This window comes from Muntiacus reevesi, chromosome 2, assembly GCF_963930625.1.
Source record: "Muntiacus reevesi chromosome 2, mMunRee1.1, whole genome shotgun sequence".
Classification (NCBI taxonomy): domain Eukaryota; kingdom Metazoa; phylum Chordata; class Mammalia; order Artiodactyla; family Cervidae; genus Muntiacus; species Muntiacus reevesi.
Window position 1 is genome coordinate 1,384,394 of NC_089250.1, and position 27,009 is coordinate 1,411,402.

The 27,009-nt window shown below is 37.7% G+C and overlaps 1 protein-coding gene across 4 annotated transcripts in view; it reads left to right on the top strand.

The window, feature by feature from the left end:
- The window catches only part of PLCB1 (phospholipase C beta 1), an 830,993-nt gene that overhangs the window by 569,722 nt on the left and 234,262 nt on the right, over window positions 1-27,009 (top strand). For all 4 annotated transcript variants that reach the window (XM_065920849.1, XM_065920850.1, XM_065920853.1 and 1 more), the window contains exons 5-9: window positions 6,776-6,855; window positions 8,623-8,676; window positions 9,723-9,798; window positions 17,581-17,681; window positions 18,900-19,066. In XM_065920849.1, coding sequence (XP_065776921.1) covers window positions 6,776-6,855; window positions 8,623-8,676; window positions 9,723-9,798; window positions 17,581-17,681; window positions 18,900-19,066 — 478 coding nt within the window. The remainder of the gene's footprint in view (window positions 1-6,775; window positions 6,856-8,622; window positions 8,677-9,722; window positions 9,799-17,580; window positions 17,682-18,899; window positions 19,067-27,009) is intronic.

The following is a 27,009-nucleotide window of genomic DNA, read 5'->3' on the forward strand; positions in this document are numbered from 1 at the left end:
TCAGTTTTAAGCCAACTTTTTCACTCTCCTCTTTCACTTTCATCAAGAGGCTCTTTAGTTCTTCTTCACTTTCTGCCATAGGGTGGTGTCATCTGCCTATCTCAGGATACTCCCAGCAATCTTGATTCCAGCTTGTGCTTCATCCAGCCCAGCATTTCTCATGATGTATTCTGCATATAAGTTAAATAAGCAGGGTGATAATATACAGTGTTGATATATTCCTTTCCCAATTGGGAACCAGTCTGTTGTTCCATGTCCTATTCTAACTGTTGCTTCTTGACCTGCATACAGATTTCTCATGAGGCAGGTCTGGTGGTCTGGTATTCCTGTCTCTTGAGGAATTTTCCACAATTTGTTGTGATCCAGTCCACACAGTCAAAGGCTTTGACGTAGTCAATAAAGCAGAAGTAGATGTTTTTCTGGAACTATCTTGCTCTTTCAGCGATCCAGTGGATGTTGGCAATTTGATCTCTGGTTCCTCTGCCTTTTCTAAATCCAGCTTGAACATCTGGAATTTCACAGTTCATGTACTGTTGAAGCCTGGCTTGGAGAATTTTGAGCATTAATTTGCTAGCGTGTGAGATGAGTGCAATTGTGTGGTAGTCTGAACATTCTTGGGCATTGCCTTTCTTAGGGATTAGAATGAAAAGTGTCCTTTTCCAGTCCTGTGGCCACAGTTGAGCTTTCCAGATTTGCTGGCATATGGAGTGCAGCACTTTCACAGAATCATCTTTTAGGGCTTGAAATAGCTCAACTGGAATTCTGTCACCTCAACTAGCTTTGATTGTAGTGATGCTTCCTAAGGCCCACTTGATTTCGCACTCCAGGATGTCTGGCTCTAAGTGAGTGATCACACCATCATGATTACCTGGGTTGTGACGATCTTTTTGTATAGCTCTTCTGTGTATTCTTGCCCCCTCTTCTTAATAGCTTCTGCTTCTGTTAGGTCCATACCATTTCTGTCCTTTATTGAGCCCATCTTTCCATGAAATGTTCCCTTGGTATCTCTGATTTACTTGAAGAGATCTCTAGTCTTAACCATTCTATTGTTTCTTCTATTTCTTTGCATTGATCACTGAGGAAGGCTTTCTTATCTCTCCTTGCTATTCTTTGGAACTCTGCATTCAAATGGATATATCTTTCCTTTTCTCCTTTGCCTTTCACTTCTCTTCTTTTTACAGCTATTTGTAAGGCATCCTCAGGCAACCATTTTGCCTTTTTTGTGTTTCTTTTTCTTGGGCATGGTCTTGGTCACTGCCTCATATACAGTGTCACAAATCTCTGTTCATAGTTCCTCAGGCACTCTGTCTATCAGATGTATTCCCTTGAATATATTTGTCACTTCCATTGTATAATCATAAGGGATTTGATTTAGGTCATACCTGAATGGTCTAGTGGTTTTTCCTACTTTCCTTAATTTAAGTCTTAATTTGGCTCATGATCTGAACCATAGTCAGCTCCTGGTATTGTTTTTGCTGACTATATAGAGCTTCAAACTCTATTGCAAACAATATAATCAATCTGATTTTGGTGTTGACCATCTCATGATGTCCATGGTTGAGTCTTCTTTTGTGTTGTTGGAAGAGGGTGTTTGCTATGACCAGTGTGTACTCTTGGCAAAACTCTATTAGCTTTTGCCCTGCTTCATTCTGTACTCTAAGGCCAAATTTGCCTGTTACTCCAGTGTTTCTTGACTTCCTACCTTGCATTCCAGCCCCCTATGATGAAAAGGACATCTTTTGGGGTGTTGTTATAGTAGGTCTTGTAGGTCTTCATAGAACCATTCATCTTCAGCTTCTTCAGTATTACTGGTCAGGGTATAGACTTGGATTACCATGATATTGAATGGTTTGCCTTGGAAATGAACAGAGATCATTCTGTCATTTTTGAGATTGCATCCAACTACTGCATTTTGGACTCTTGTTGACTGTGATGGCTACTCCATTTCTTCTAAGGGATTCTTGCTCACAGTAGTAGATATAATTGTCATCTGAGTTAAATTCACCTATTCCAGACCATTTTAGTTCACTGATTCCTAAAATGTCAATGTTCACTCTTGTCATCTCCTGTTTGATCACTTCATATCTGCCTTGATTCATGGACCTAACATTCCAGGTTCCTATGCAATATTGCTCTTTATAGCATTGGACTTTGCTTGAATCAACAGTCATATCCACAACTAGGTATTGTTTTTGCTTTGGCTCCATCTCTTCATTCTTCCTGGTGTTATTTCTCCATTCTTCTTCAGTACCATTTTGGGAACCTACCAAACTGGGGAGTTCATCTTTCATTATCTTTCTTTTTGCCTTTTCATATTGTTCATGGGGTTGGATTCTCAAGGCTAGAATACTGAAGTGGTTTGCCATTCCCTTCTCCAGTGGACCACATTTTGTCTGAACACTCCACCATGACCCATCTGTCTTGGGTGGCCCTACACAGCGTGGCTCATAGTTTTATTGAGTTAGACAGGGCTGTGGTCCATGTGATCAGATTGGTTACTTTTCTGAGATTGTGGTTTTCAGTCAGTCTACCCTCTGATGGAGAAGGATAAGAGGTTTATGGAAGCTTCCTGATGGGAGAGACTGACTGAGGGGGGAACTGGGTGTTGTTTTGATGAGTGGGGCCATGCTCAGTAAATCTGTAATCCAACTTTCTGCTGATGGGCTGGGCTGTGTTCATTTCCTGTAGTTTGACCTGAGACCAAACTGTGGTGGAGGTAATGATGATAATGGTGACCTCCTCCTCAAGCTCCCAGGCACTGCTGCACTCTCTGCCCCGACCCTGCAGAGGCCATCGCTGACCCACACCTCTGCCAGAGACTCCTGGACACTCACGGACAGGTCTGGGTCAGTCTCTTGTGGGTCACGGCTCCTTTCCCCTGGGTCCTGGTGCACACCAGATTTTGTTTGTGCCCTCCAAGAAGGTTAGGCACAGGGATTGTCAAACTCCAGCTCCCTTTCTGCTCATCGGAAAATTCAAGCTTGGGTGGTGTTATACACAGGAAGGGTTATGCCAAGTTACCATCTGCGGAGTTTGCTTGGAGTCTCACCCTTCTGCCTTCTTCCCTTCCCAGTCCTGCTCACTTCCTGGTAACGTTGCCCCAGAGCACTTCATAATCAATGCATTTCTCCTAAATCCTGTCTCAGCATCTGGGGAGCCCAAAGTAAACACATGCAGTTTTTTTGTTGTCCAGTCGCTAAGTCATGTTCAACTCTTTGTGACCCCATGGACTGCAACATACCATGCTGTTTTAGCTCCATATAATATGGACTGACACCAGTACCAACCAAAGATTTTGTTTCTAAAGTTGTCTTGGTCATTGCTTGAGACCCTGAGTCTTTGATTCAGTCTGGATCAGATCTTCTGCATACCTCATAAGGCTACAGGAAATCAGTGGATTCTACGAATTCCATACTTGGATATTTAGATGCTCACATTCTGAGAATGTGATGAAATAAGTTTTGCTTTACTTTCTGAATGAGCTGCGACTGTGCAGTGAATGTGGTGACGATGCAGTCCTTCAACTGGCTTTATAAAGGACCCATAGAAAGAACAAAGGATCTAGAAGACATGTGCTCACCAATAATGCAGACACAACTCCCAACTATGTGTGACTGCTGCGCCCTTGAAAGGTTGCCAGTGCAAATTAAGAAGGGCTGTAAGTGCAGAATGCATACCTCATTTCAAAGATCAAGATAAGAAAAGAAAATAGCCCAATAATCTTAAGTTGATTATATGGCAAATAATATGTTTGAAGTATTGGGTTAAATAAAATTTATTATTTAATTTATTTGATTTGTTTATTTCTACCTTTTAAAAAAGTGGCTACTGGAAATTTTAAATTATTTGTGTACCTTCATATTTCTATTGAACTGAATGTAATAGAGGTCTTAACTTTCAACCTTAAATGTCAGACCATATTAAATCTCCCCAGGTCTTCATAATACCTTCACTGTACCTATTTCTGGTGTTCAATTGGCCACGAGTAAATATACAAAATGGCACACTGCCCTCAGTTATAAATAATTTTACCAATGCATAACATTGCCATGGACTTCCCTGGTGACTCAGCTGGTGAAAAAGAATCTGTCTGCAACGTGGGAGACCTTGGTTTGATCCTTGGGTTGGAAAGATCCCTTGGAGAAGGAAATGGCAACCCACTCTAGTATTCTTGCCTGGATAATTCCATGGACAGAGGAGCTGGCAGGCTACAGTTCATGGGGTTGCCAGGAGTCGAACATGACTAAACAACTCACACACACACACACACACACACACACACACACACACACACAAGGTTGCCTTGGAGTTGGAAAAGTCTACAGTTTGACCCCTAACCTGGAAAATATTGAGTATTATACTAGAAACATATTTTGAAAATCAGTGCCAGTAATTATTACTCTTAGTTTAAAATAATCTAATGTGAGGACAATTTATCTTAAAGATATTAATAGTTATTCCAAAGTTTTTCTCTGTGTCTATCAAATTTGCTTCACTGACAGCTCTTCTGTACTGTCTTCCCCAAGCCCTCCACCAACAATCTGTAGAGTGTCAATACTTCTCACCTGGACTGTGACATCTTCATAGTTGAGCGCCCTCTGTCTCATTTCTCGGCCTCAAACCCACCTGCATTGGCTACATTACCTCTGTAACCCACTGTCCAGCTCTACCTTCACCCTAAAAGAAAGGCCTTCAATGATATTATATTTTTTGCCAAATTCTCTCCAAAGCACTAAACAGACATTAAATGCTTTCTATACTCTCATGCCAACTCTATTTTTTTTTTTACTGTACCCCACAGCATGCAGAATCTCAGTGTCTGACCCAAGGATAGAACCCACACCTCCTGCAGTAGAAACACGGAGTCTTAACCAATGCACTGCCAGAGAACTCCCCAAACTCTACTTTTCTTTGTTTTTTTTATTCATTTTCCCCCCAACTCTACTTTTCTTGTTACAACTTCCCTTCTTTTTCCAATTCATTTTAGACTACTCCCCATTGTCACTAAATCCTGCCAGTAAGTTATAACCCACAGAATAATGTAAATCCTTTTACAGCACATATGGTGTTCTTATCTGAGATTTTTCTTTGAAGTCCAAGTTATTTCAGGTGATAACTTAATTGGCTTGATCACACTTATTTGTACAAAATTGATCTGTACTTAATGTGCATGTTTTTTGTTTAATTTTATATAACCTCAGGATTTAAAAGTCTTCGAGGAAAATTCAGTTTAGTTCAGTTGCTCAGTCATATCCAACTCTTGGACTGCAGCACACCATGCTTCCCTGTCCATCACCAATTCCCAGAGCTTGCTCAAACTCATGTCCATCATGTCGGTGATGCCATCCAACCTTCTCATCCTCTGTCATCCCCTTCTCCTCCTGCCTTCAATCTTTCTCAGCATCTTTCCCAATTAGTCAGTTCTTCACATCAGGGGGCCAAAGTATTGGAGCTTCAGAAAATTAAGAATTGGACACTCAAGAAAATTAAGAATCTTTAATTTAAGGAGTTACATATCTATACTCAAATGGATAGAAGCATCTGTCATTGATAACTATTTGTGTGGCAGGTTTTACTGCACTGATTTTTTAAAATAAATTCAATGTTTTAAAATAAAAACAAACACACAAAACTCTGCTTAGAGTGTCCCTTTCCCTGCCCCATCACTTAATACCCCAAGTTTTACCTCAGTTGTTTCTGTATTACATGATAGCATATTATTTGCATATTTTCATAAACCAGGAGGCAAAACACAAAATAACAATAAAAACTATAGTAGAAATAACAAAATTAGATGGAAAAGCTGTTGAACATTGAAGAGGGAGCCAAGTCAACTGCAACATCAGATGATTACATTACTTAGCTCTTATCTCATCTTCTCTTAGAGACTTTTTTTCCAGCCCAGAATGTTAATTGAGTGTTCAAAATCATCACCCAGAATAGAACTTCAGCTTTTTTATTGTAGATTTGTTCTTTTGCATTTTTTTGGATGCCAAGAGAAGTCAAAAGTGGATGGTGTGAGGTAGGGATTGGGATTAGGAGAGCAGTAAGGAATGGACAGAGCTGGGGGGAGGGAATGGTACTGAGTATTATGTGACATTGGGACTGCAGCTAGTTGAGAGATTTCTAGAACTGTAATTAACACTTAAAGATTCCCTGGTGTAGCCGTTTTGGCTTGAGTAGTAAAATAGGAAGACCTTCTTTGCAGATATGTTGAAAATATGCATATGTGCTAAGTCGCTTCAGTCATATCCGACTCTTTGCTACCCTGTGGACTGTAGCCTGCCAGGCTCCTCTGTCCATGGGATTCTCCAGGCAGGAGTACTGGAGTGGGGTGCCATTCCCTCCTCTAGGGGATCTTCCCTATCCAGGGATCAAACTTGCATAGGCAGGTGGATTGTTTACTACTAGTGCCACCTGGGAAGCCCTGTTGGAAATATAATTGACTACATTTTAAAATTCTTTATGTGTTTATAATGCAAGGAAAAGAGTGAGACATACTTGGTTATTAAAGGCAATATATCAGTTCTCTATCTGTAGGTATCTTAGAAAACAGATAAAATTTTGCTTATGGGTAAAGAACATTTCCTTAGGAAAAGAGTAGTCATTCAGGGATTTGAATTTAATTATGTCATTTTAACAGAGGGAAAAGAAGAAAAAAAACCCTTAGGCATACAAATTGAACTAATTTGTCTTCCTAGTAGCCTTGCTAAAAACATATGTCTAATGACTGCACAGTATTTAAGCTAATGAAAGTGTGAATCATATTTTTCAGGAATGGACAAATGAGGTTTTCAGTTTGGCAACAAACCTGCTGGCCCAAAACATGTCCAGGGACGCATTTCTGGAAAAGGCGTAAGTAGCTCTAATTTTATTGCAAAGGGTGTTGCTTCATCTGAGTCAGTTTCCTTTCTCCTTTGTGAGTCTTTTGTTTATGCTGCACTGGCTTCTCACATTGATAAACATAAATTTCCCTCTGGGACTTGTTAGAGAACTGATAGGTTCACTGCTTGGAATTGGAAGACTTCCAGTAAAGATCACTCTTTCCTCTCAGCCCTGCATCTGTGTTATACTGCGCTGGCCTGAATGTCAATGCCTTTAACACGCAGTGAGGAGATGCTTCTAAATCCTGGCAACTATGTCCAAAATCAAAAACTATTCATCTCAGAGAATCTTCAGCCCTACATCTGCCTGCGTTGTATCAATTATTAATCTGAGAAAGTGATCGAACAACATATGGGACTCAATTCTCCAGAGTCTAAGATCTCTGATAGAGGCAACTTAAATCAGTAAGCTGATGTCCTGATTCCTGTCCTTCTAGACAATCACAGCAACTGTTAATAAAAAGAAGAGAAAAAGAATGTAAAGGAAAAAGCAGAATGAAAAGAAAAAGAAAAAAAAAGCAAATCAGGAATACCCAATCACTCTCGAATTACATAGTCTTTCTGAAATTTATTTGACCAAGGAAAATAACAGTTTCTGCCAGATGAGCAAGTAGGAAAGCTGGTTGTGATCAGTTTGGACACTGGATTTCAGGAGGTTGGAAAACGTTGAAATCAGAACCACAAATGGAAACAATACTAGGTGGTCCTCTATTTTTATTTAATAACTTTCTGTCTTCCCTCTTCTGTAAGACATACCCATCATTCCAAACCAAAGACTCCAGCCCACTTTTCTTTCATACTCTTCCATGAGTTTCTTTTGCTATTAGTCAGGACTTGACGGGTTTACTCAAATGTTCTTTCGTGTCATCTGCTCATCTCACTAGTTTGTCACCTTCAGGACCCTTTCCACGTGCCTTCCCCTCTCCTCCTCCCTTTATTCCTCTTTTTTTTGTTGTTATTTCAATTGTCTTCTTATCATTCTTCATCTAACACACTTTCTGGAAAATCTGCTATGCCACACAGAATGTTGGTGGAAAGTGACACGTAGACATAGCACGTTACAGCTAGTAAAACAGCTAGGTAGCTCGTCATACCTGTTGCAAATGTCCACTTCCAACAGGCATCTCCCCATGAATAGCTGCTGTGGTCATTCTAGAGCATGCCTTTTGGGGAACACACTGTAAGCATTTATGTTGCATCCACACCTAGGAATGGAATGACTGTGTGCATGAGCAGTTGGTGGTCCCAGTTTATATACCCACCAAAAGAATTTGTAAGCTCTCCTGTGTCTTCTCTTTGTCTACACGCCCAGAAGCAGTGAAAGAGATAAGTGCAGTTTTACATTCACACAATGGGATACCATACAGCAATGAGAGTGAAAGATTCACAGTGAAAAGCAAATATATGGATGGATCTTGCAAATATAATATTGAGTGAGAGAAGCCATAAAAGAGTGTGATTCTATTATGTAAAATGCAAAATTAATCTGAATGTTTAAAGTCAGGATAATGGTTTGCCCCTGGGGGACCAGCTGTGGAAAGGGCATGAGAGGGCCTCCTGGGATTCTATTAAAATAAGAATATTCTTTTTCTTGATCTGGGTGCTGATTGCAGAAACTTGGACAATAGGTGAAAATTCAGCCAGCTGTACATATGAAAGAGCCTTTTTCTATGCATTTTATTCTTCAATGAAAATTAAAAAAAAAAAAAAATTAAACAGTTTTCTGCTTCTCCAACAGGTATACTAAACTTAAGCTGCAAGTCACTCCAGAAGGACGCATTCCTCTCAAAAAGTAAGCTGTGTCAGCGATTCCCGTTATTTTCTATTTCTGTTTCCTCAGAGATCTGAGTCTGTGCTGTGGCTCTGCTTTGGTCCAGGGGAGCCTGGAGGTGTGTGGTGGCCCAGTCCCCCCACATGCACCGTGTATGCATCCTCAGAGATGCACCGTGTATGCACCGCGTATGCATTCTCAGAGAGGCTTCCTGGGCTTCCTCTTTCCATGTGGCATCGCTTTCAAGGAACACCAAAGCAGGAAGTGGGTGGAGGGGATGAGAGGCCTTTGCTGTTAAACCTAAAAGAACATCTGAGACTCAGATCTAGTCTAGGAATGTAAATTAGGCAACCGTGATGCCTCTTTCTTCCAAGATGACACTAGCTTTGAAACAAGGGTTGCAAACTCCGATGTCAACAGAAGTTAGGCAGGGAACATCCATGACAAAGCAGGCCAGGGGCAAGAAGGAAAAGTGAAGAATGAAATCTGTCTCAAAGAGACAAGGATAACTCAGCTCTACCAGATTCCCCATGGGACTGGTGGTTTCCGGGTGATAGATTTCCTAATGTTTCAATAGAGCCCATAAATCCAAATTATTAAACTGCTCATTATCTAAGTTATATATTTTAAAGCAAAATAACTGGCCAAAAAAAGTGCAGTTCTAGACCATAGTCAGTCAAAATCCTTCAACTTCTGACAGCTACCAGTGAGCTTCTGCTCATAAAAAGTTATTTATTAATAATATTAGCAATGTATACTTTCAGAGCAGTGGTAGCAGCAAGGAGACAAAATTCTTAAGATATTTATTTTAAAACGTCATACTAGAAGCATTTTTAATGCAATGTTTTTTAATCGGGTCATCATCATTGTCTCAAAATATTAATTTGCTCCTAGACACTTTGATTTTGCAAAGCACACACATGGATGTTGCAGACCACAGATGCTGATCCTGGAGCGAGTGCCATGTGTTCAGTCTTTGGGGACGAGGGATGCCGGGGTTTGAGCGAGTGGGGCGTGTGGCCGGCAGCATCCGCAGCCTCTCTCACCTGCGTGTCTTCCCTTCACAGCGTATACCGCTTGTTCTCAGCAGACCGGAAGCGGGTCGAGACAGCTTTAGAGGCTTGTAGTCTTCCATCTTCAAGGGTGAGCATGACACCTTCCTAAAATTACCACTGCTTAATAACTCTGGATAAGCATACTAAAATATATCGTGCCCCAATATTATCCGAACATTTTTAAAGTTAAGAATATGACTTATTTGTTAATATTTACAATATATAGGTCACTATATATCTTTTTCAATCCTGTAATCCCAGTATTTTCAATAAGAAAGCCCCTTGTTCGTTGTAAATTTTTAAAAAAATAACCAGCTAATGCCAAAAATGTATTGGCCAAAAAATATTAACGTTATCAAGAATTTAAGCTGCTCATTAATAACAAATCCTTTCTTGATGTTCCTTGAGATATTAACTGATGATTAAGAATTATGATTAGGAGGATTTTAAAATATTAATTTCATTTTATCCCCCTTTTTAAAAGTCTAGGTTTAAGACTGATAAGTTAATAAACAGAGTAAATAAATGTTATTGACGTACTATGCAGGGCAGTGCTCAAAAGGCTTTATGAAGGATCAAAACATTTTGGATATTGCCTACATTGCACCTAAGTGACACATAATGAGAGGACAAGGATGTGAGATGCTTTTGGTTTTTCACCTAGTGATTTGAGGCACTTAGTATACATTAACCTCCTAAAAAAAGAATTTTGCCTTTATTTCAATGCATTTCTACATACCTGGTTCTAAAAAAATTTACTGTTGTTTCTGGGGTAACTGGGTATATTGCATAAAACCTTTTTCTTTTCCTCTATGTAGAACACTCCTTTCTGTTACATATTATTTTTATCCTGGTATCTAAGCAACAAGTAAGCAAAAATAACACTTATACCCAAGGAAGAACCTCTGAGTCTCTTGATATACTGGCAACTTTGAAGTTGCACTGAATGAAGTTGAGAAAACATTCTTAAATTGTGAATAAGTTATGAAAAGTGTCCAGAGCTATTGCCTTGGCCAGTTCTTGAGAATATTTTTGAAAAAAAATGAAACATATTAAAGACTTTTGTAGGTAACAGAAAAGAAAAGAGTGACTGTTTGCTGTCAGTTTCTCGCTGTCTGTGGAAACAGTTGCTGATGCGGCAAACACTGGACAGAACCATGAAAGGGCTCCCCAAACATTTAAGCTTCACTTTAATAAGCAAAAGAGAATGATCAAGCTTGTTATTATTGCTCTTTTGTTTCATGCTTTGGAACTAGAAAGATGTAACAGTTAAGATCCTATCCTTGACTCAACAAATATTTCTTTTTTTAAATTTGACCTGTAGTGTTTTTTCTTATTTTTTTAATTGAAAAATCATTGATTTATGTGTGTTGATTTATGATCTACAGCAAAGTGATTCCACTATGAATGTAGTTTTTTCCTATGCTATACAGTAGAACCTTGTTATTTATTTATCCTATATTAATATAATAGTTAGCATCTGCTAATCCCAGACCACTAATCCACCCCTCCCCCCATCTCCCCCTCACCTCACCTTTTCCCCTTGGTAACCCTAAATTTGTTTTCTATGTCTCTGAATCTGTTTCTATTTCATAGGTAGATTCATTTGTGCCATATTTTATATTCCACATATAAGTAATATAATATAGTATTCTTTGTCTGTTTTATTTCACTTAGCATAATGCTCTCCAAGTCTATCCATGTTGCTGCAAATAGCATTATTTCATTCTTTTTTAAGGATGAATGGTATTCCACTGTATATATTTTTATGCACACCTTCTTTATCCATTCAGACTCAAGGAATATCTCTTGAGCTCTTACCATGTGCCCTCCATCCCTGAGAATATGGTAGTGAGAAAAATTAAGTTCCAGTGCCAGGATTCAAGGACTATACATTCTCTGGGGGTGCTAGTTAAATACTTCAACTACACATGTAAATTGGGGGAAACGCCCTGAACAAAGGGAATGGAGCATTGCTATTGAGAATAAGAGAAATTCACTCCAGAAAAAGAAAACTCTGTGCAGCACCCTGAGGCTGGAAAGCTTACCAGTTTGAGCAACTGTGAAAAGATCACTGTATGTAAGCATGAAAAAAAAAGAAAGCATGAAACATGAATTCAGAAAGATGTGCAACGAATTTGTTTCCTCTGCAGTTGCTCCTGATTTGACCTTTACCTGATTTGACCTAACATCTTGTGGGGGCAAAAAGATAAAAATGTTAACTTGTTACTATAAATCTAGCTAGGGAAAGAAGGAATAGAAAAAGCTGAAGAGAAAATCAAATCCATCAACCAGTTCTCTGTAAATTACAACTTTCTAAACAATTGGATTCTGAGAATTCAGTCAATAAATACAAATTGAGTCTTTATAATCCACTGTCTTTTATTTATAGGTTTGCACTTTCAAACCAATGTCAATTGGAGACATTTTTAAAGGAAAATGAGATTCAAATAGCAGGAGTTGGGTTTAAATTGAAACAATATTTATCTCTGGTAAATTAAATGTTATGACAATTTTCTGAAAACAAATTGGAGCTTTAAAAAAAATCAGCCTCCCTCATAAAGTTTTGAAAGCTCATTATTCACAGTAAAGTGTGCTCTGCTTGGAGGAGTGGCAGAAGTAGAATGCTGTGCAAAGATCTATAAACCAAAGTCAGTTTCAGGGCTAGGAAACACGTGTCCTGGGACTGACTGTGTATTTTGAATCTTTGCTGTAATTTCATATCTACAGGATAGTGGTTCTAGAAAATATTCACTAATGAGCAAAGGTCTACTAACAAGAGGTGTTTTAAACACTTCACAGAAGAAACAGTTACACAAGTGGTAGATCATATTAATTACAGTGCATATCGGGGGGCCTCAGATAGCCAGTGGTTATGCAAACTCATTTGAAAAGTCCCTGATGCTGGGAAAGATTGAGGGCAAGAGGAGAAGGGGACGACAGAGGATGAGAGGGTTGGATGGCATCACCGACTCAATGGACATGAGTTTGAGTAAACTCTGGGAGTTGGTGATGGACAGGGATGCCTGGCGTGCTGTGGTCCATGGGGTCACAAAGAGTCAGAACTGACTGAGCAACTGAACTGAACTCAACTGTTCAAACTAGGTTTAATTGTGTTCTGTAAATAGATACATTACCAGAAATACTGTGGACATCCTGTTGTGATTTTTTTAGACATTATTTGTGCACATTGTTAGGGATAATTAATGCACTTGAACTCGTATCCTGACCAACATGATCCATTGAAGTAACACATTCGTTAATGGGTTCTCCTTTAGCTATTTCAATTGCTCATTAAAGTTACCTTAATTGTTAAAAAGTAGTATGTATGTAAAAACAGAGCTAAAACAATTACTGTCTTCTATTAATAATCCAAATACATATTTCAGTGAGAACTTTGAAGACATTTCCATATTCATAAAATTGCTTCTTTGCCCACAAGCTTTCTGAGAACAGAAAATAACTTACTTGCACCAAATTCCCTTTGATTTAAGGCTTTTTTAACTTGAAAGAAAAGCTCAGTGACATTTGGAATCACCTTATAATCTTGGAATAGCACTGGCCTTTTAGTGTAGAAGATAGGAATAAATCTATATATTTTTTTGAATAATAAATTTTACTATAGCTATCAACATACATGTAATACCCCCCAAAAAAGTGATTATTTTGGATTTACAGAATTTGATACATTTTAGTAAAGAATACTGTGAATGAAATTTACCAAAGAACTTCTCCCAGGATAACTGCAATATGTTGCCTTTCTCCTATACCTTATACCCAGAATGTAAAATCAGAAATATAGCGACTTATTCAACTGTGAATCTTAAAATCACTAATACACAATTCCATTAGAGAACCAAATTTAAATATTTGGTTCATTATCAATAGCTTACTTGTAATTATTTCATGTCCTCTCTGGCTACAACTTTCGTTTTATCCCTTTAGAACAAAAATATTAATAGGTTGAAATCCTGAATTTACTGGAAAGTGATTCATTGATTAGTCAAGATAAAATCTGCATGTGGACTCCTTATCATTAGAGTCCACTGAAATAAATTAATATGTTTTAGAATAACATTTCTGAATGTTAAACACTTATTTATTACAAAGTTTTTTAAATCTATAAATATACAAAGAAGAAAATACAAACAATATCCAAAAACTGGCATGAAATTTAGTTTTCTGGATTACAGCATGAGTTGAGGAATCAAGAAACCTTAATTTGAAACATAGCAAACCTGCCCCCGTCAGCTTGATGCCATAGACAAGTTTTGTAAACTCCTATCTCCTTAGTGTTTGTATCTGTAAAAAGGATCACCTTTCCAAACTCACAGAGCTGACAAGGAGTTAAATGAAAGCATTCAAGTAAAGCTCCTAGAACTATATGCTTGGCATACAGTAAGTGCTCAATAAGTATTTATTCTTATTATCCTCTGAGAATTATTTATATGCATATACATGACTTTCACTCTCTATTTTACATACATATATTTTTTTCCAGATTCTTTTTTCCCTTATAGATCATCATGAAATATTGAGTATAGTTCCTTGTGCTATGCAGTAGGTCCTTGTTGGTTACCTGTTTTACATACAGGGGTGTGTGTATATTAATCCCAAATTCCTAGTTTACCCCTCCTCGCCTTTCTCCTTTGGTGACCGTAAGTTTGTTTTCTATGCCTCCAGATCTATTTCTGTTTTGTATGTAAGTTCATTTGTATCATTTGTTAAGATTCTACATAAAAATGATATAACATTTATCTTTGTCTGGCTTACTTCACTTTGTTATTTTTAACTTGGCATGTAGATGTTTCATAAACTGTTTCTGGAATCTGGAGATGTAAACACCACCAGTACTACCTTCAAGTTGTACTGAAGGTAGATTCTTTGTATTCAACCATAGAATTGAAGCAACTCCATTTTTAAGGAAAATACTTTGTAGTTTCTGGAATAAATGGGCCTGATTCAGACTGTATTGGCCTTCTTAATTCTTCCTCCAAAAAATTTTGATAATAATGGCAACAAATAACCATTGACAATCTGTCTTGTGCTGGAGGCATGATGAAGTAAACGAAGTCCTGGACCACGACAGAACTAAGATCTGGTGCCATATCCTGAGTGAATTCAGCAAGCGTTCATTAGGTGTATATTATATGCCACGCATTATTCTGGAGACACAAAGGAATTAAATAAGAGATAGTACGCTTTATTCAAAAACACAGTCTAGCTGATAATCAGAAATATAAAACCTAAAGGAAAACTGTGTGGTGGATGCTATAAAGAATATATATGAAGATGGATTGCAGACACACACAAAAAAGAATTGCACACACATCTCTACCTGGTTGGTTTAGAAGTGTTCACAAAAGAGTATTTGACGTTTTGGTATGCTCTTGAGCATCGTCCTTAGATTTCATGCTGCTCAAACGTGGCACAATGAGTCTGTTCCATCCCCTTTACCAAATCATGAAATCCAGGAAAATAAAATATGTGAATGATCTTTGCACATTCTAGCGTTATTTAAAATGTAAGGCATTATTAACTGACCATAGCTTTTCCCTCAATATCTCCTCCATATTCTTTCACTTTAGCTTTCAGTGATGTTCATTTCAACTTATTTCTTCAAAATGTTTTTCCCTCATTTTCACCCACTGACCCCAAAGGGTATCCCCATCAGCCAAGTTGGACAAGAGACAAATGAAGCTGTATTGAAATGTTTTCCATTTTCTAGGTGCTAACATCCGACTGGTAATAAAAGTAATATTGTATTTATTCAGATTATTTCATCAATGTGTCCCCTCTAATAAGAAGTTCTAATTTATAGCTGGTAAATAAAAAACAGAGTTTTAGTAAAGCATGTCATCTTATGAAATGGTGTGTATGGACTCTTTTGTAAATGGCTTTAGTTGAATCTGATATCTTATGGAAAGCATATTTGCTATCAACTTCAACCTTTTTCATAAATTACATTCATTCATTTAGTAAATATTTATTGTGAACCTGCTGTATGTTACAGAGACTGAGCAATTAAAAACACACAAGTCCTAGCTTGTGCCAGTCTGCAGGTTAGCAAGTAACACAGAAAACTGTACATCTGGAAGCACAAAACAGTTAAGTAAGAACTGAAACAGGAGACAAGCATCGTGTGATAATAGCACAGAATGGAAATTAAAACCCGGCGTAGGAAGAAGAGGTTTTAAGCTAAGACAAGAAGGGAGGAAAATAAAGGAAGTCGGTGAGAAAAGGAAGACAATGATTGATATCCTTAGACAAAATCTGCTTGTATGCTTTTAGTGAGATCTGGAGAAGGGGAAGTAGAGGGAGCTCTAAATAGTAACTAAACAGTGTGGAGTATAAGAGAACAAATTTGGGGTTCATCAACTCCAATAAAGTCTGATGCTCGAGTTGGCCAAATGAGGCACTGAGTATTTCCTTGAGATTTGTTTTTAAATCTCTCTTCCCTGTATCTCTCAGCCAGAGAATATGATACCAATGCTCATTTTTGTCTATTTTCAAAGCTACTTATAAGAGACATGGGTGCCTAACTCAGAGAGAGTGTGGCAATTAAAAAGTGTACATTCTCCAGTCAAAAGTATTCTCTCACTTTGTAAATTAAATGGAATTTTGGAAACCTGTTCACAGGTTAAACTTTTCCCCATTTTATGAGTGGCAAATCATCATGAAACAATATGTTGGAATTTCCCTCTTGGAACTGGCTGCTTGTACTCATGATTTCAAAGTTATTGTCCAGGTTACTGAGCTTAACCATTTAATGCTTCTTGCTGTATATAAATGATGTGTGTTGTTTGGTTGTCTCAAAATGCTATTTTGCAAAATGAATTTTTTTTCCTGCTCCATAAATCAATTTAGTAAAGAATATGTTATTTTATTTGTTCATTTCTCAAATGTAGGACTCCTGCTGTTTGCCAAGTGGTGAACTAAGTTTTCTTATCTGTTAGCAAGCAGTGCGGTCTCAGACCATAATTCAGAGAATAATTTTTAGATACTTCTATAAAAGTATATTTACAAAAATATGAATATGGTAAAAGGAAGGATGTTTTCTTTGATTTAGGGCTTAAAAATAAAAATAATCATATAAACACATACCCAAAATAGAAAAAACGGCATGAAGAATGTCCTTCCTGTTAACAAACGCTTGAATACATGCTTCCGGTTTCCATGGCAGCCCCAGTAAACAGAAAATTAAGTCACAGAACTCAGTTTTTATATCAGTGACTTACTTTCTAAACAATAGGACTGAGAGGAATCGGTGACAAATGATGATTGGTGTCCTACTTATGAAAACTGTGTTGTAACTTACACTGTTTGGAAAAAAAAAGACACAAAATTGGAATCTTATGTTTTCATTTTGAAAATGTCCTTCTCCAGGTTCTTGAAAGAAAAATACATTCACTCAAAAGTCTGCTAAACAGCATATAAACAATGTGAATGCTCTTCATGCCACTGATTTGTACATTTAAAAGTGGTGAAAATGACATATTTATGTTCTGTATACTTTATCACAATTAAAAATGAGATTAAAGTCACCAGGAAAAGCAACCTAAAAGAAAAAAATGGTGAACAGACCATGTTTTTACTAGATCTAACTTACTTTAGAAATTGCCTTAACATCCCTTCAGGAGAAAACTCTTAAGCTTAAAATATAATGAGAAAACAGAAAATGATTTTGATACCTCAAAAACTAGTGTCCCTATAATCATAGCCTCGTAGATGCTTTCTGAATGCTTACCCTGAGCTCTTAAAAGAAAAGAAAGAGGAAAGAAGGAGGGAAGGAGGAAACAGAGAGACAAAACAGGAAGGGAAGATAATGAAGAAAAAGACCATTTACTGACCCTTTTATTTTATTCCCCAGAATGATTCGATACCTCAAGAAGATTTCACTCCTGAAGTGTACAGAGTTTTCCTGAACAACCTTTGTCCTCGACCTGAAATTGATAACATCTTTTCCGAATTGTAAGAGAACACATTTTAACCCATTTGTTCCTGCTTACAGTGGTACTCACTGTGGCTGTGGCAGCATTTTGAGTGGTAGAGGGAGATGTCATAATCTCTTTGTACAATGAGTAATAGCAGTGCTTCTGCGTCATTTGTTGGAGACAGTCACGCATTCATATCTCTGAGGTTCAGTCACTGCTTGTAGTGAGTGATATTTGCTGTGACTTGTTGCAGGGTTTCATTGTCTTAATTTTCTCTGGAGTCTCTGTATGATTTGAAGACTATGGCTAGAACTGAGAGGCATGTATGCAAGAGTCTTTGCAGAGATAGATTCATGTTGTAGAAAGAACGCTGATCCGGGAATCCGTCATCATACTTCTCTGCATTGCATCAGTGAAATGAGAATTTCAGATCACTAAGAACCCTCCCAGCTGAAAATTATTTGCTTTTATATTAGAAATTATACAGACATTACTTTTTTAATGCTTGAAAAAAAAAAGAAATCAAAACACCAAGGCAAATATGGGGAAGTACTAATTTAACCTTCTTGATATACTGAAATCTACATGCTGACAGACCAACCCAAAATTGATAAGCTAAATAAAGATTTTTTTCATATGGAAATCAGGCACAGTACTTTGCTGAGTTCATTGCCATCAGTTATTGATAGAACATCTGCAACATCTGTACCATTGAACTTGTCTTTGGGTTGTCAACAGGATTGAAATGGGAATTTTGAATCACACTACATGGCAGAGTTATAGACTCTTGCTGAAGCATAATTTTAATGAAAAGGAAAATGTGCCCAATCATATTGGTTCTTTTTAGTAATGAGTAATAAATACATCTTTAGGATGATTAAGCAGAATATGAGAATTTGATGACTAAACCAGTTTAGCATCATAATCAAAACAGCAACCCATAACCTGTACTCCCTTTAGAGCGCTGCACCTTCACACACAAAATGCATGTTCCCTACTGTGGTTTTCTTTTGCATCTGGTATAGTTCAAGGGCATTGGGATTTGGTGGCAGTCATTGCAAAGTGTTTGCATCCCATAGAGATACAGCAGTTGTGATGGAGCCACACAATGTGTTTAGGGCCAGATAGGAATTCCAGTATAGCGTGCTCTTGCCAGGTATGGCAGGCTTTATTTCTAGAGAGCTGCTAAATGCAAATACATGAATGAGACTTGACAGAAAAACCTGCTAATTTCCTGGTGTTTAACTGTTTTTAGTGGTGCCAAAAGCAAACCATACCTTACAGTTGATCAGATGATGGATTTTATCAACCTCAAGCAGCGAGATCCCCGGCTAAATGAAATACTTTACCCACCTTTAAAGCAAGAGCAAGTCCAAGTGTTGATTGAGAAGTATGAACCTAACAACAGTCTCGCCAAAAAAGGTCAGTTCACTTTTTCCCACACCAGAATGAGGCTCGAGTTCTAATTGTGAGTGGGCCACTCTTCGTAGTCACAGACATCAAGGGTCATTTAGGGTTTTCTTTTTTTTTTTTTAAGTTTGGTATGTGATGTTTATCTGGTGCCTCAGTTGGTGACGAATCTGCTTGCATTACAGGAGGCCTGGGTTCGATTCCTGGGTTGGGAGGATCCCCTGGAGAAGGGAAAGGCTACCCACTCCAGTATTCTTGTATGGGAAATCCCATGGAAGGAGGAGCCTGGTAGACTACAATCCATGGGGTCGCACAGAGTCAGACACGACTGAGCGACAAAGCCATCACCATCACCATGTGATGTTTGTGTTGTTGTTGTGTGTACATGTGTATGTAACATTTTGGGGGCTTCCCAGGTGGTCCTCATGGTGAAGAACCCACCTGTCAATGCAGGAGACTTAAGAGATGTGGATTAGATCCCTGGGCTGGGAAGATCCCCAAGGAAGGCATGGCAACCAACTCCGGTATTTTTACCTGGAGAATCCCCTGGACAGAGGAGCCTGGTGGGCTACAGTCCATGGGGTCCCAAAGAGTCAGGCATGACTGAAGTGACTTAACGTGCATGCCAAATTGTTTTTTAAATGTCTAATCATTTGTTTTGTATTAAAATTTCCCCATGGCTGAATGCATCTTCCTTCAGATAGGAAATTCACTATCTTAAAAATTACCCTTTTGGTTCTCTTTCTAGTTCTATGACATGACCCACAGATATTTCTAAATCACTGAAACTGAAGAGACTATTCAATCCATTAGAACCCTATCTTTTTCTAGCTTACACTATTGAATTTTTCCACTTGAAAAAATATTTAAACTTTGTCCTTCTGTGCTTAAAAAAAATTCGTGTTTATAAGGGGAAAAAACTGGTATCAGATAGATGAACTTAGTTGCCTGAAAGTTATTGAGATATTTATATCTTTGATTCTGGAGAAAAGACTTGCAAAAATAAGATCATGAAAATTCAGTTTCAGGGAGTTTCTAATTGTATTAGTATGTGGCATCATTGTCTCTGAACTGAATCATCAGTTCTTCCTTTATCACTAGTGACCAAGTCTCATCTGGATTGAAATTCCTTCACTGAGAAAATTAGTATGTTATTACTGATGTTATTCTAAATTGCCTAGATATTGTCCAACTTGGACAATATTCCATAGGGAGTAAAGAAAATAGAATGCAATTAGATAATTATTAAGATATTAAGAAGAAATAGATTGCCTGTTAATATGCAAGTAATTCATAAGTAACAGACAGCTCTGGCAAACTTATGGTCATTAATAAGAATAGTTATCATAAAAGTAGATTAAAAAGTTTTTTTTAACATATTGCGTTTTTTTGGAACTAGTCCTCTAAATGAGAAATGGAAGTATTTATTAATATCAAAGTAATATCTTATCATTAATTCTATTCTAATTTAGAGATGATTTACTTTCGTTTTTAGTTTTATTATTTTACATATTTTCATTCTAGTCTAAGTTTCTTTGTCAGGCACTTTGCCTTTGTTGCAGCATCATTCTTATCGTTGCCGACATCAAAGGAAACAACTGGCCCAACAGCACGTGTTGGTGTTGCCAGGCCAGCCCTCCAACCTCCTCAGATCTGATGCTCTTTCTCCCCTGGTGCCTTAGAGCTGGGATTTCTCCTTGTCATTAAACCAGAGACTCCTTGGAAATTTCTCATGGATAACTTGACAGTTCCCTTCTGAAATCCAAATTTCGCCAAAAATAACTAACAGGGTTTTAACAAGTCCAACAAGACTTCTAAAAACAGCCCATGACACCAGGAAACCAAAAAGCTTTTGTGAAACCAATGAAGCACTTCAGAATCTAAACTGTGCCCTTTTCTCATCCCCTCACACCGCATTGCTGATGGTCCATGCTTCATCTAGTGTGTGACACCCCCATACGTGACGCAGACCAAGTAGAGGATACCAAGGAAAATATTCTAATAGGTTATTGTAAAGCTCTGTCATCCTGGAAGAACCAATTTTGATTCTAATGGAGACTAAGATTAGACTCTTGCAGATGCAAGAGTGTTTCGTGCCGTTTTACAGCCATACTGGATATAAATTCCATAATCATGCAGACATATATAATTCAGGTATTTTTAATACAACAACTCTGGGGACCTACCTGGTGGTCCAGTACTTAAGACTCCATGCTTCCACTGCAGGGGGTTTGTGTTCAATCCCTGATCAGGGAACTAAGATCTCACAAAACAAAATCAATAAATAAATAAATAAAATTTAAGGAATAAAATAGCAATTTAATTTATTTTTCTCAACTTTATTTTTTCTACACCTTAATATGGTAATTGATTGTGAAGTCTCCATGTCAGCTTTCATGTGATTTTTTTTAACCACAGTATTTCTCAATCCCAAAACTTCAGTAGAAAGATGAACTTGTAATGTCTCACACCAAGTCATTTTGTTTGCTCCTTTGGCTCTGTTTATGTGAACAACAAAGATTAGAGAAGTTTGTTTTGCTTTTCTAGCAACTGTTGTAACATTGTCAAAAGGATAACAATTTTGAAATATGTGTTTGTAGGAATAAGAAATCATTGGACTTAGACCTCAATTTTTTAGTAACCAAGACTTTGAGATATTTTTTCAAAATTTTTTCAAAGTTTTATTTGACTCTGCTGTTCATGTTATTTGATGTTTGACTTTTAACATATCTTTAGGAACTCCTTTATATGTCCAACAAAGTGCAATTTAGTCAAGTATTTATTATATGGCTTCATTGATTGATATGCAAGGAAATTAGCTTTCATTTATTATGTGACTTTCAAAGTAATACATTATCATTTTGCAAAGAAGGTAGCCAAGTTTTTGAGATCAAATGACTTACTTAAGATTTCATACCAAGATACTCTTCCAAAAAGCAGTTTTTAATTTTCAGTCAATGAGCTAGTATCTTTTTTTAAAATTAATTCATTTTTTATTGAAGGATAATTACTTCACAGAATTTTGCTGTTTTCTGTAAAACCTCAACATGAATCAGCCACAGGTATACATATCTCCTCCCTTTGAACCTCCCTCCCATCTCCCTCCCCATCCCACCCCCTAGGTTGATACAGAGCCCCTGTTTGAGTTTCCTGAGACACACAGCAAATTTCCCTTGGCTCTCTATTTTACATATGGTAATGTAAGTTTCCACTTTAATCAATAAACACCTAAGAAAATAAGTAGTGAAGTTTCATATTATATTTTTTTCTGTTGTACTTTACATTTTTGCCTAGTTCTTCAAATGTGTTGAAGCATTAATTAAAATGACCCCCCAAACTCAGTCTCATTAATCTGAGAAAAGCACTTCCATATTGCCTGTATTTGATATAAAATGATGGGAATAAGATACATACAGAATATACAATTCATGCATGCTAAATTTCTTCAGTCGTGTCCGACCCTTTGTGATCCTGTGGACTGCAAACCCATCAGGCTTCTCTGGCCGTGGGCTTCTCCAAGCAAGAATACTGGAGTGGGCTGCCATGCCCTCCTCCAGGGGATTTTTCCCACCCAGCGATCGAACCCACATCTCCTGCAAATCTTGCATTGGCAGGTGGGTTCTTTACCACTAGCACCACCTGAGAAGCCAGAAAATACATATGTAATAACAAAAATACAGTTATACTCTCTGATATCAAGAAATGTATTTTAAAGTTAGGTGTAAAACAAATAGCACACAAAGTTGACATATGCTAATGTTTAATATTATGTGCATTTTATATAATTTCAATGTAGAAGGTAATTTTCATTTAAATGGAAAATTTTGAATGTAGCTAAAAGCCTAGCAGCTAAGACTGAGCACGGTAAGCTGACTGATGGCACAGTACCTGGAAGCATGAAGTGAAAGCCCGTAAGAGCTGACCACCAGTGATGCTCTGTGGGACTGCTGTCATCAGTTGTCCACATCCCACGCGGGAGTTTCTGTCTCTCTACATATGCACTGGTTATAACTAATTGGAAGGTTTCTGTGCTGTCTAAAGCCAAATGTTCATGTGTTTGGGTTGCACAGAGTTGTAATCTTGTTGCAGAAGCTGCTGTTCTCAAGGGAGTTAGATTTATTTTTACAATTTAAAATCACACACTAAAAAATTCATGTGGCCCCAAGTCAGCAAATGTTTCTTCCTTACCATATTGTTTGTGCTTTAGGCCTAACTGTGCTTAACATAGGACTACACAATGACCCCTGCCTCTATTGAACAGTCATAACTAGTGTTTCTTAAACTGTTAATTTTTTTATCACTTAAACTCTTTAAAAGGAAGGCAGTGAGTAAATTTCACATGAAAAACGAAATATTTGTATTGATGCCTTACGTAACAGACCTTAGGTAACCTTAGGTAACAGACCTTAGGTAACAAACCTCTAGATTCAGCAGTTATGTCTGTGAAAGAAGACCAAATACTGCATAAACTGCCAAACCAAAAGAAAACAGTTGAATTTGTTCATACTTTTATTCTTCTGTGAAAAGCAGGTGCTCATAAGTATTTATTAAACAATTGAATTAATATAATGGATTATAATATTAGTAAATGTTTCAAGGTAATTTTCTTTTTTAACGTGTTCTTTCCCTTAAATTTTTACAAGGTGTGGCATATGAAAGCTTCCCTGCTTTGTTGCAATTAAATTTTTAAAATACTGTGCATTAATAGTTTAATAGGTGAACTCAAAATGAATAATAGCAGAGCTATTTTGTGTTAAACCAAGCAAATAGAAGTTCAGGTATAAGAAGCACTTTTGTTCCAGATCCACCTACACTAATAATGATTTGCATCACTAGAAATAATCCCATTGTATTTTCAATATCATTTTAAGAAACTCCTGCAAATGAACTTTATTGTATCATTGTTATCAGCAGCAAGAAGCACTCAGAGTGTGCTAGATTGGGCACTGGATTTGGGAGTCTTGCAGCCTGTAGTATTAGGTGGAACTCCTTTAGCTGAAAAATTACAAACTAACTGAAACTGAAGCACAGAAAGGAATTGATGCATATAAGCATATATGCTTGTAATTGGTGCATAAAGGCAAAAAGCGAGGATGTTAATGACTTGCCGCATAACTACATCCAGGGGCTCAAATGATGTCCTCAAGACCCATGTTTCATCTCCCAATGACGTTCTCTGCACTGACTGTAAATCTTGGGCAGACTCTCCTGGCAAGAAAGCCACTAGCAGCTCCAGGCCTGCCAGTCTCAGTATGCAGAAACTCCTCTTACTCATAGTTACAACAAAATACCAGAAACCAGAGCATGGCTTAAAAGCCACCCAGGACCACTCCTGAACTAGGATCCCCGTGGCCTGGAGGATGGAATATACTAATTGGACAAACATTGGTTGCATGACTCTCCCTAGAACCAATAAAGAGTCAGTTACCTAAACTACTTGGACTGAGAATGGGAGAGAGGTGGTTCCCTGAAATTCAGCCTGGGTGTGCTACCTGGAAGAAAGACTCATCACCAGGCAGATAAAACAGCAGGTATCACTAAAACTGGTCAGAAATCAACAACTTATCATCACTATTTATCCACCTTTGACTATTTCCACCCCCTAATTTGCTCATCCTTGGAAATATTCTGAGAGATTTACTGGAAGAGTTAAATAAGTTGCTCATGGTAAGAAGGTTGCATATCTTAACTGTTGTCCATTGAACTCTTGTTGATCTGAACTAATGAAAAATAAGAATTAGTATTTATGCCAAATTACTTCAACACATTTATGGGTCCGAAAGTGAGATTCAGAGCGCTGGGCAAGGCTTTCCTGAATGCTGCTGTGTCTTGGCTAACAGGTTTATTTAACTTATTGCAATTAATAATAAATTAGACTCATTTGATGATGAAACCTGAAAAAATATGGCAAGTCGTTTCTGTGCAGAAATGTTCATTTCTGACTCAATAAATATTTTATCTATATTTTTATTAAAGTTGAATTATACTTATATTTTAAAGTATAAAGATTTATACTGGAATCTTACTATTTACTTTAACACTTAATTTTCCTACTAGAGTTTTAAAAATCATTATTTTCCCAGCACCATTTCTCTTTACTAGGTAGAAGTTATCAAAATGATGATTATTTTTATAAATGTGTATTGGTATCCTCAAGAAGTCAAACATGCCATAATTTAGAAAAGAAGCTGGTGTTGTGTTGTGGTTAAGTCAGTTAGGTGACTTTGACTTGTCTTGTTGAACTTCAGGTTCCTCATCTGTAAAATGGGATGGTACCAACACTAGTAAACATCAGTGCTTATCCCATATCCCTTGGCATTCATGGTTCCAATTTAGTCAACAGCCTCTTCTGCAACTCTCCAGGTCTTTCTCTCAGCCCAACTACAGCCAGCCTACAAGTGGTCAGGACTTCATGTCCCTAGGAGTAAATTTCCCTCGGGAGGTAATACCTCTCTTCCTTGCCCACTGTGTGGGACAGTTGAATAAGTATTCTCTATATCCTCCCAAAGCTCTGAAGTAGGTTTGAACCCCAGATGCCAACAACTGTAACCTACTTTATAACATTCCCTTTATTAGCTGCCTTTTCTTCCCTTCTCATTTCTCCACTCCCCTAACTGTTAGTTCCTAGATTACCTTCCACTATGTGCACTCAAATCCTTATCTCAAAGCCTACTTTTAGAAGAACCTAAACTAAGACAAACACTTTTCTACAAATGGCCTTAACAGAATCTAAAGTGAAAGATGGGTAAGGTTAGTGTGGCTGAACACTGAGAAGAAAAAGATAAATAAAGGGCTGTGCTCATAGCTCATCCTTTCTCACCTGTCACTAAGCTCTTAGCTATTATCATTCCTGAAGTCTTGGCTGGAAGCCTCAAAATCACAGGATCTCTTGTCTACAAGCAACTTATCCTTTTAGCCCCAACTCACAGGTCGTAGAAGAGGCAGCCAAGGAAGTGACAATGTTGAGAGTAGAACTGTATTTTCTGTGTCCCGGTGCAGAGTTCTCTGCACTGTACTCCACGTGGAGCCCTGTTAGGACTTGCTCAGAAAAGGCAGTGTCATTTATTTAGAAGTTAGCAATCTGCATCCATGGCAGCAGTTTTCAGATCACCATTCACACAGCACAATTTTACTTGTGTCTATTTCTTCTAACGATGGCTCACTCATTGGTCAATGTGTAAGAAAAACCTTTCGGTTTTTCCAACCAGTAGAAGCACTATTTGGTTGAGTTGGAGACCATGCATTGTAGCTGATGACAGCTGCCCTACTCCTGTTTCCTCTTCTGCTCCATACCTTCCTCTGAAGGCACTTCTGCCAAACCCCAGGAGATTCAAGATGCTCAGTTTAAAACCACTCATCTGGAGGAGATATTGACTGGCCTAATGATCTGTCTCGCCATTAAGGTGGCATTCACTTAAATATTTTTATATGGATGATCTGTGTAGCAATACAAGAAATAAAAGAACAGAAATGAATGAACAGAATCAACTCAAGTAAGATAGGTTTTCTTCCCAAAAGACAAAGACAGATAAAAACTGTGTGATAAAGCCAGTTCTTTTCACGCCTTAAGTTACTATGCTGAGAAAGCTGCTGAAAAACACTCTAGTTATTTTACTGATTATTATCTCATTTAAATCCCACCTATTGACTTTCTAGCCTCTGTGGAAGGTCATAGAAGAATGACATTAGCTTCTGTGAGTATATTCCAAGCTCCTCTTACCTCTGTGTTTCATCTGTTCATAGACTTCTCTGAAATATTTGAGATTGGCAGAAATGAAAAAAAAAATTTTTTTCTAGAGAGCCATTATGAGTCCATTGTTTGTTAGTTCACTTGGTAACTTCCTTGGATTTCCTTTTTTGATTGCATTTCCTCGTTTCCCAGGAGGCAGGAAGTGGGCTTGAGGAAGGCAAATGCCTGGTCCAGGAGTCCTGGTCTTTTTCTGTCAGTAACCTCA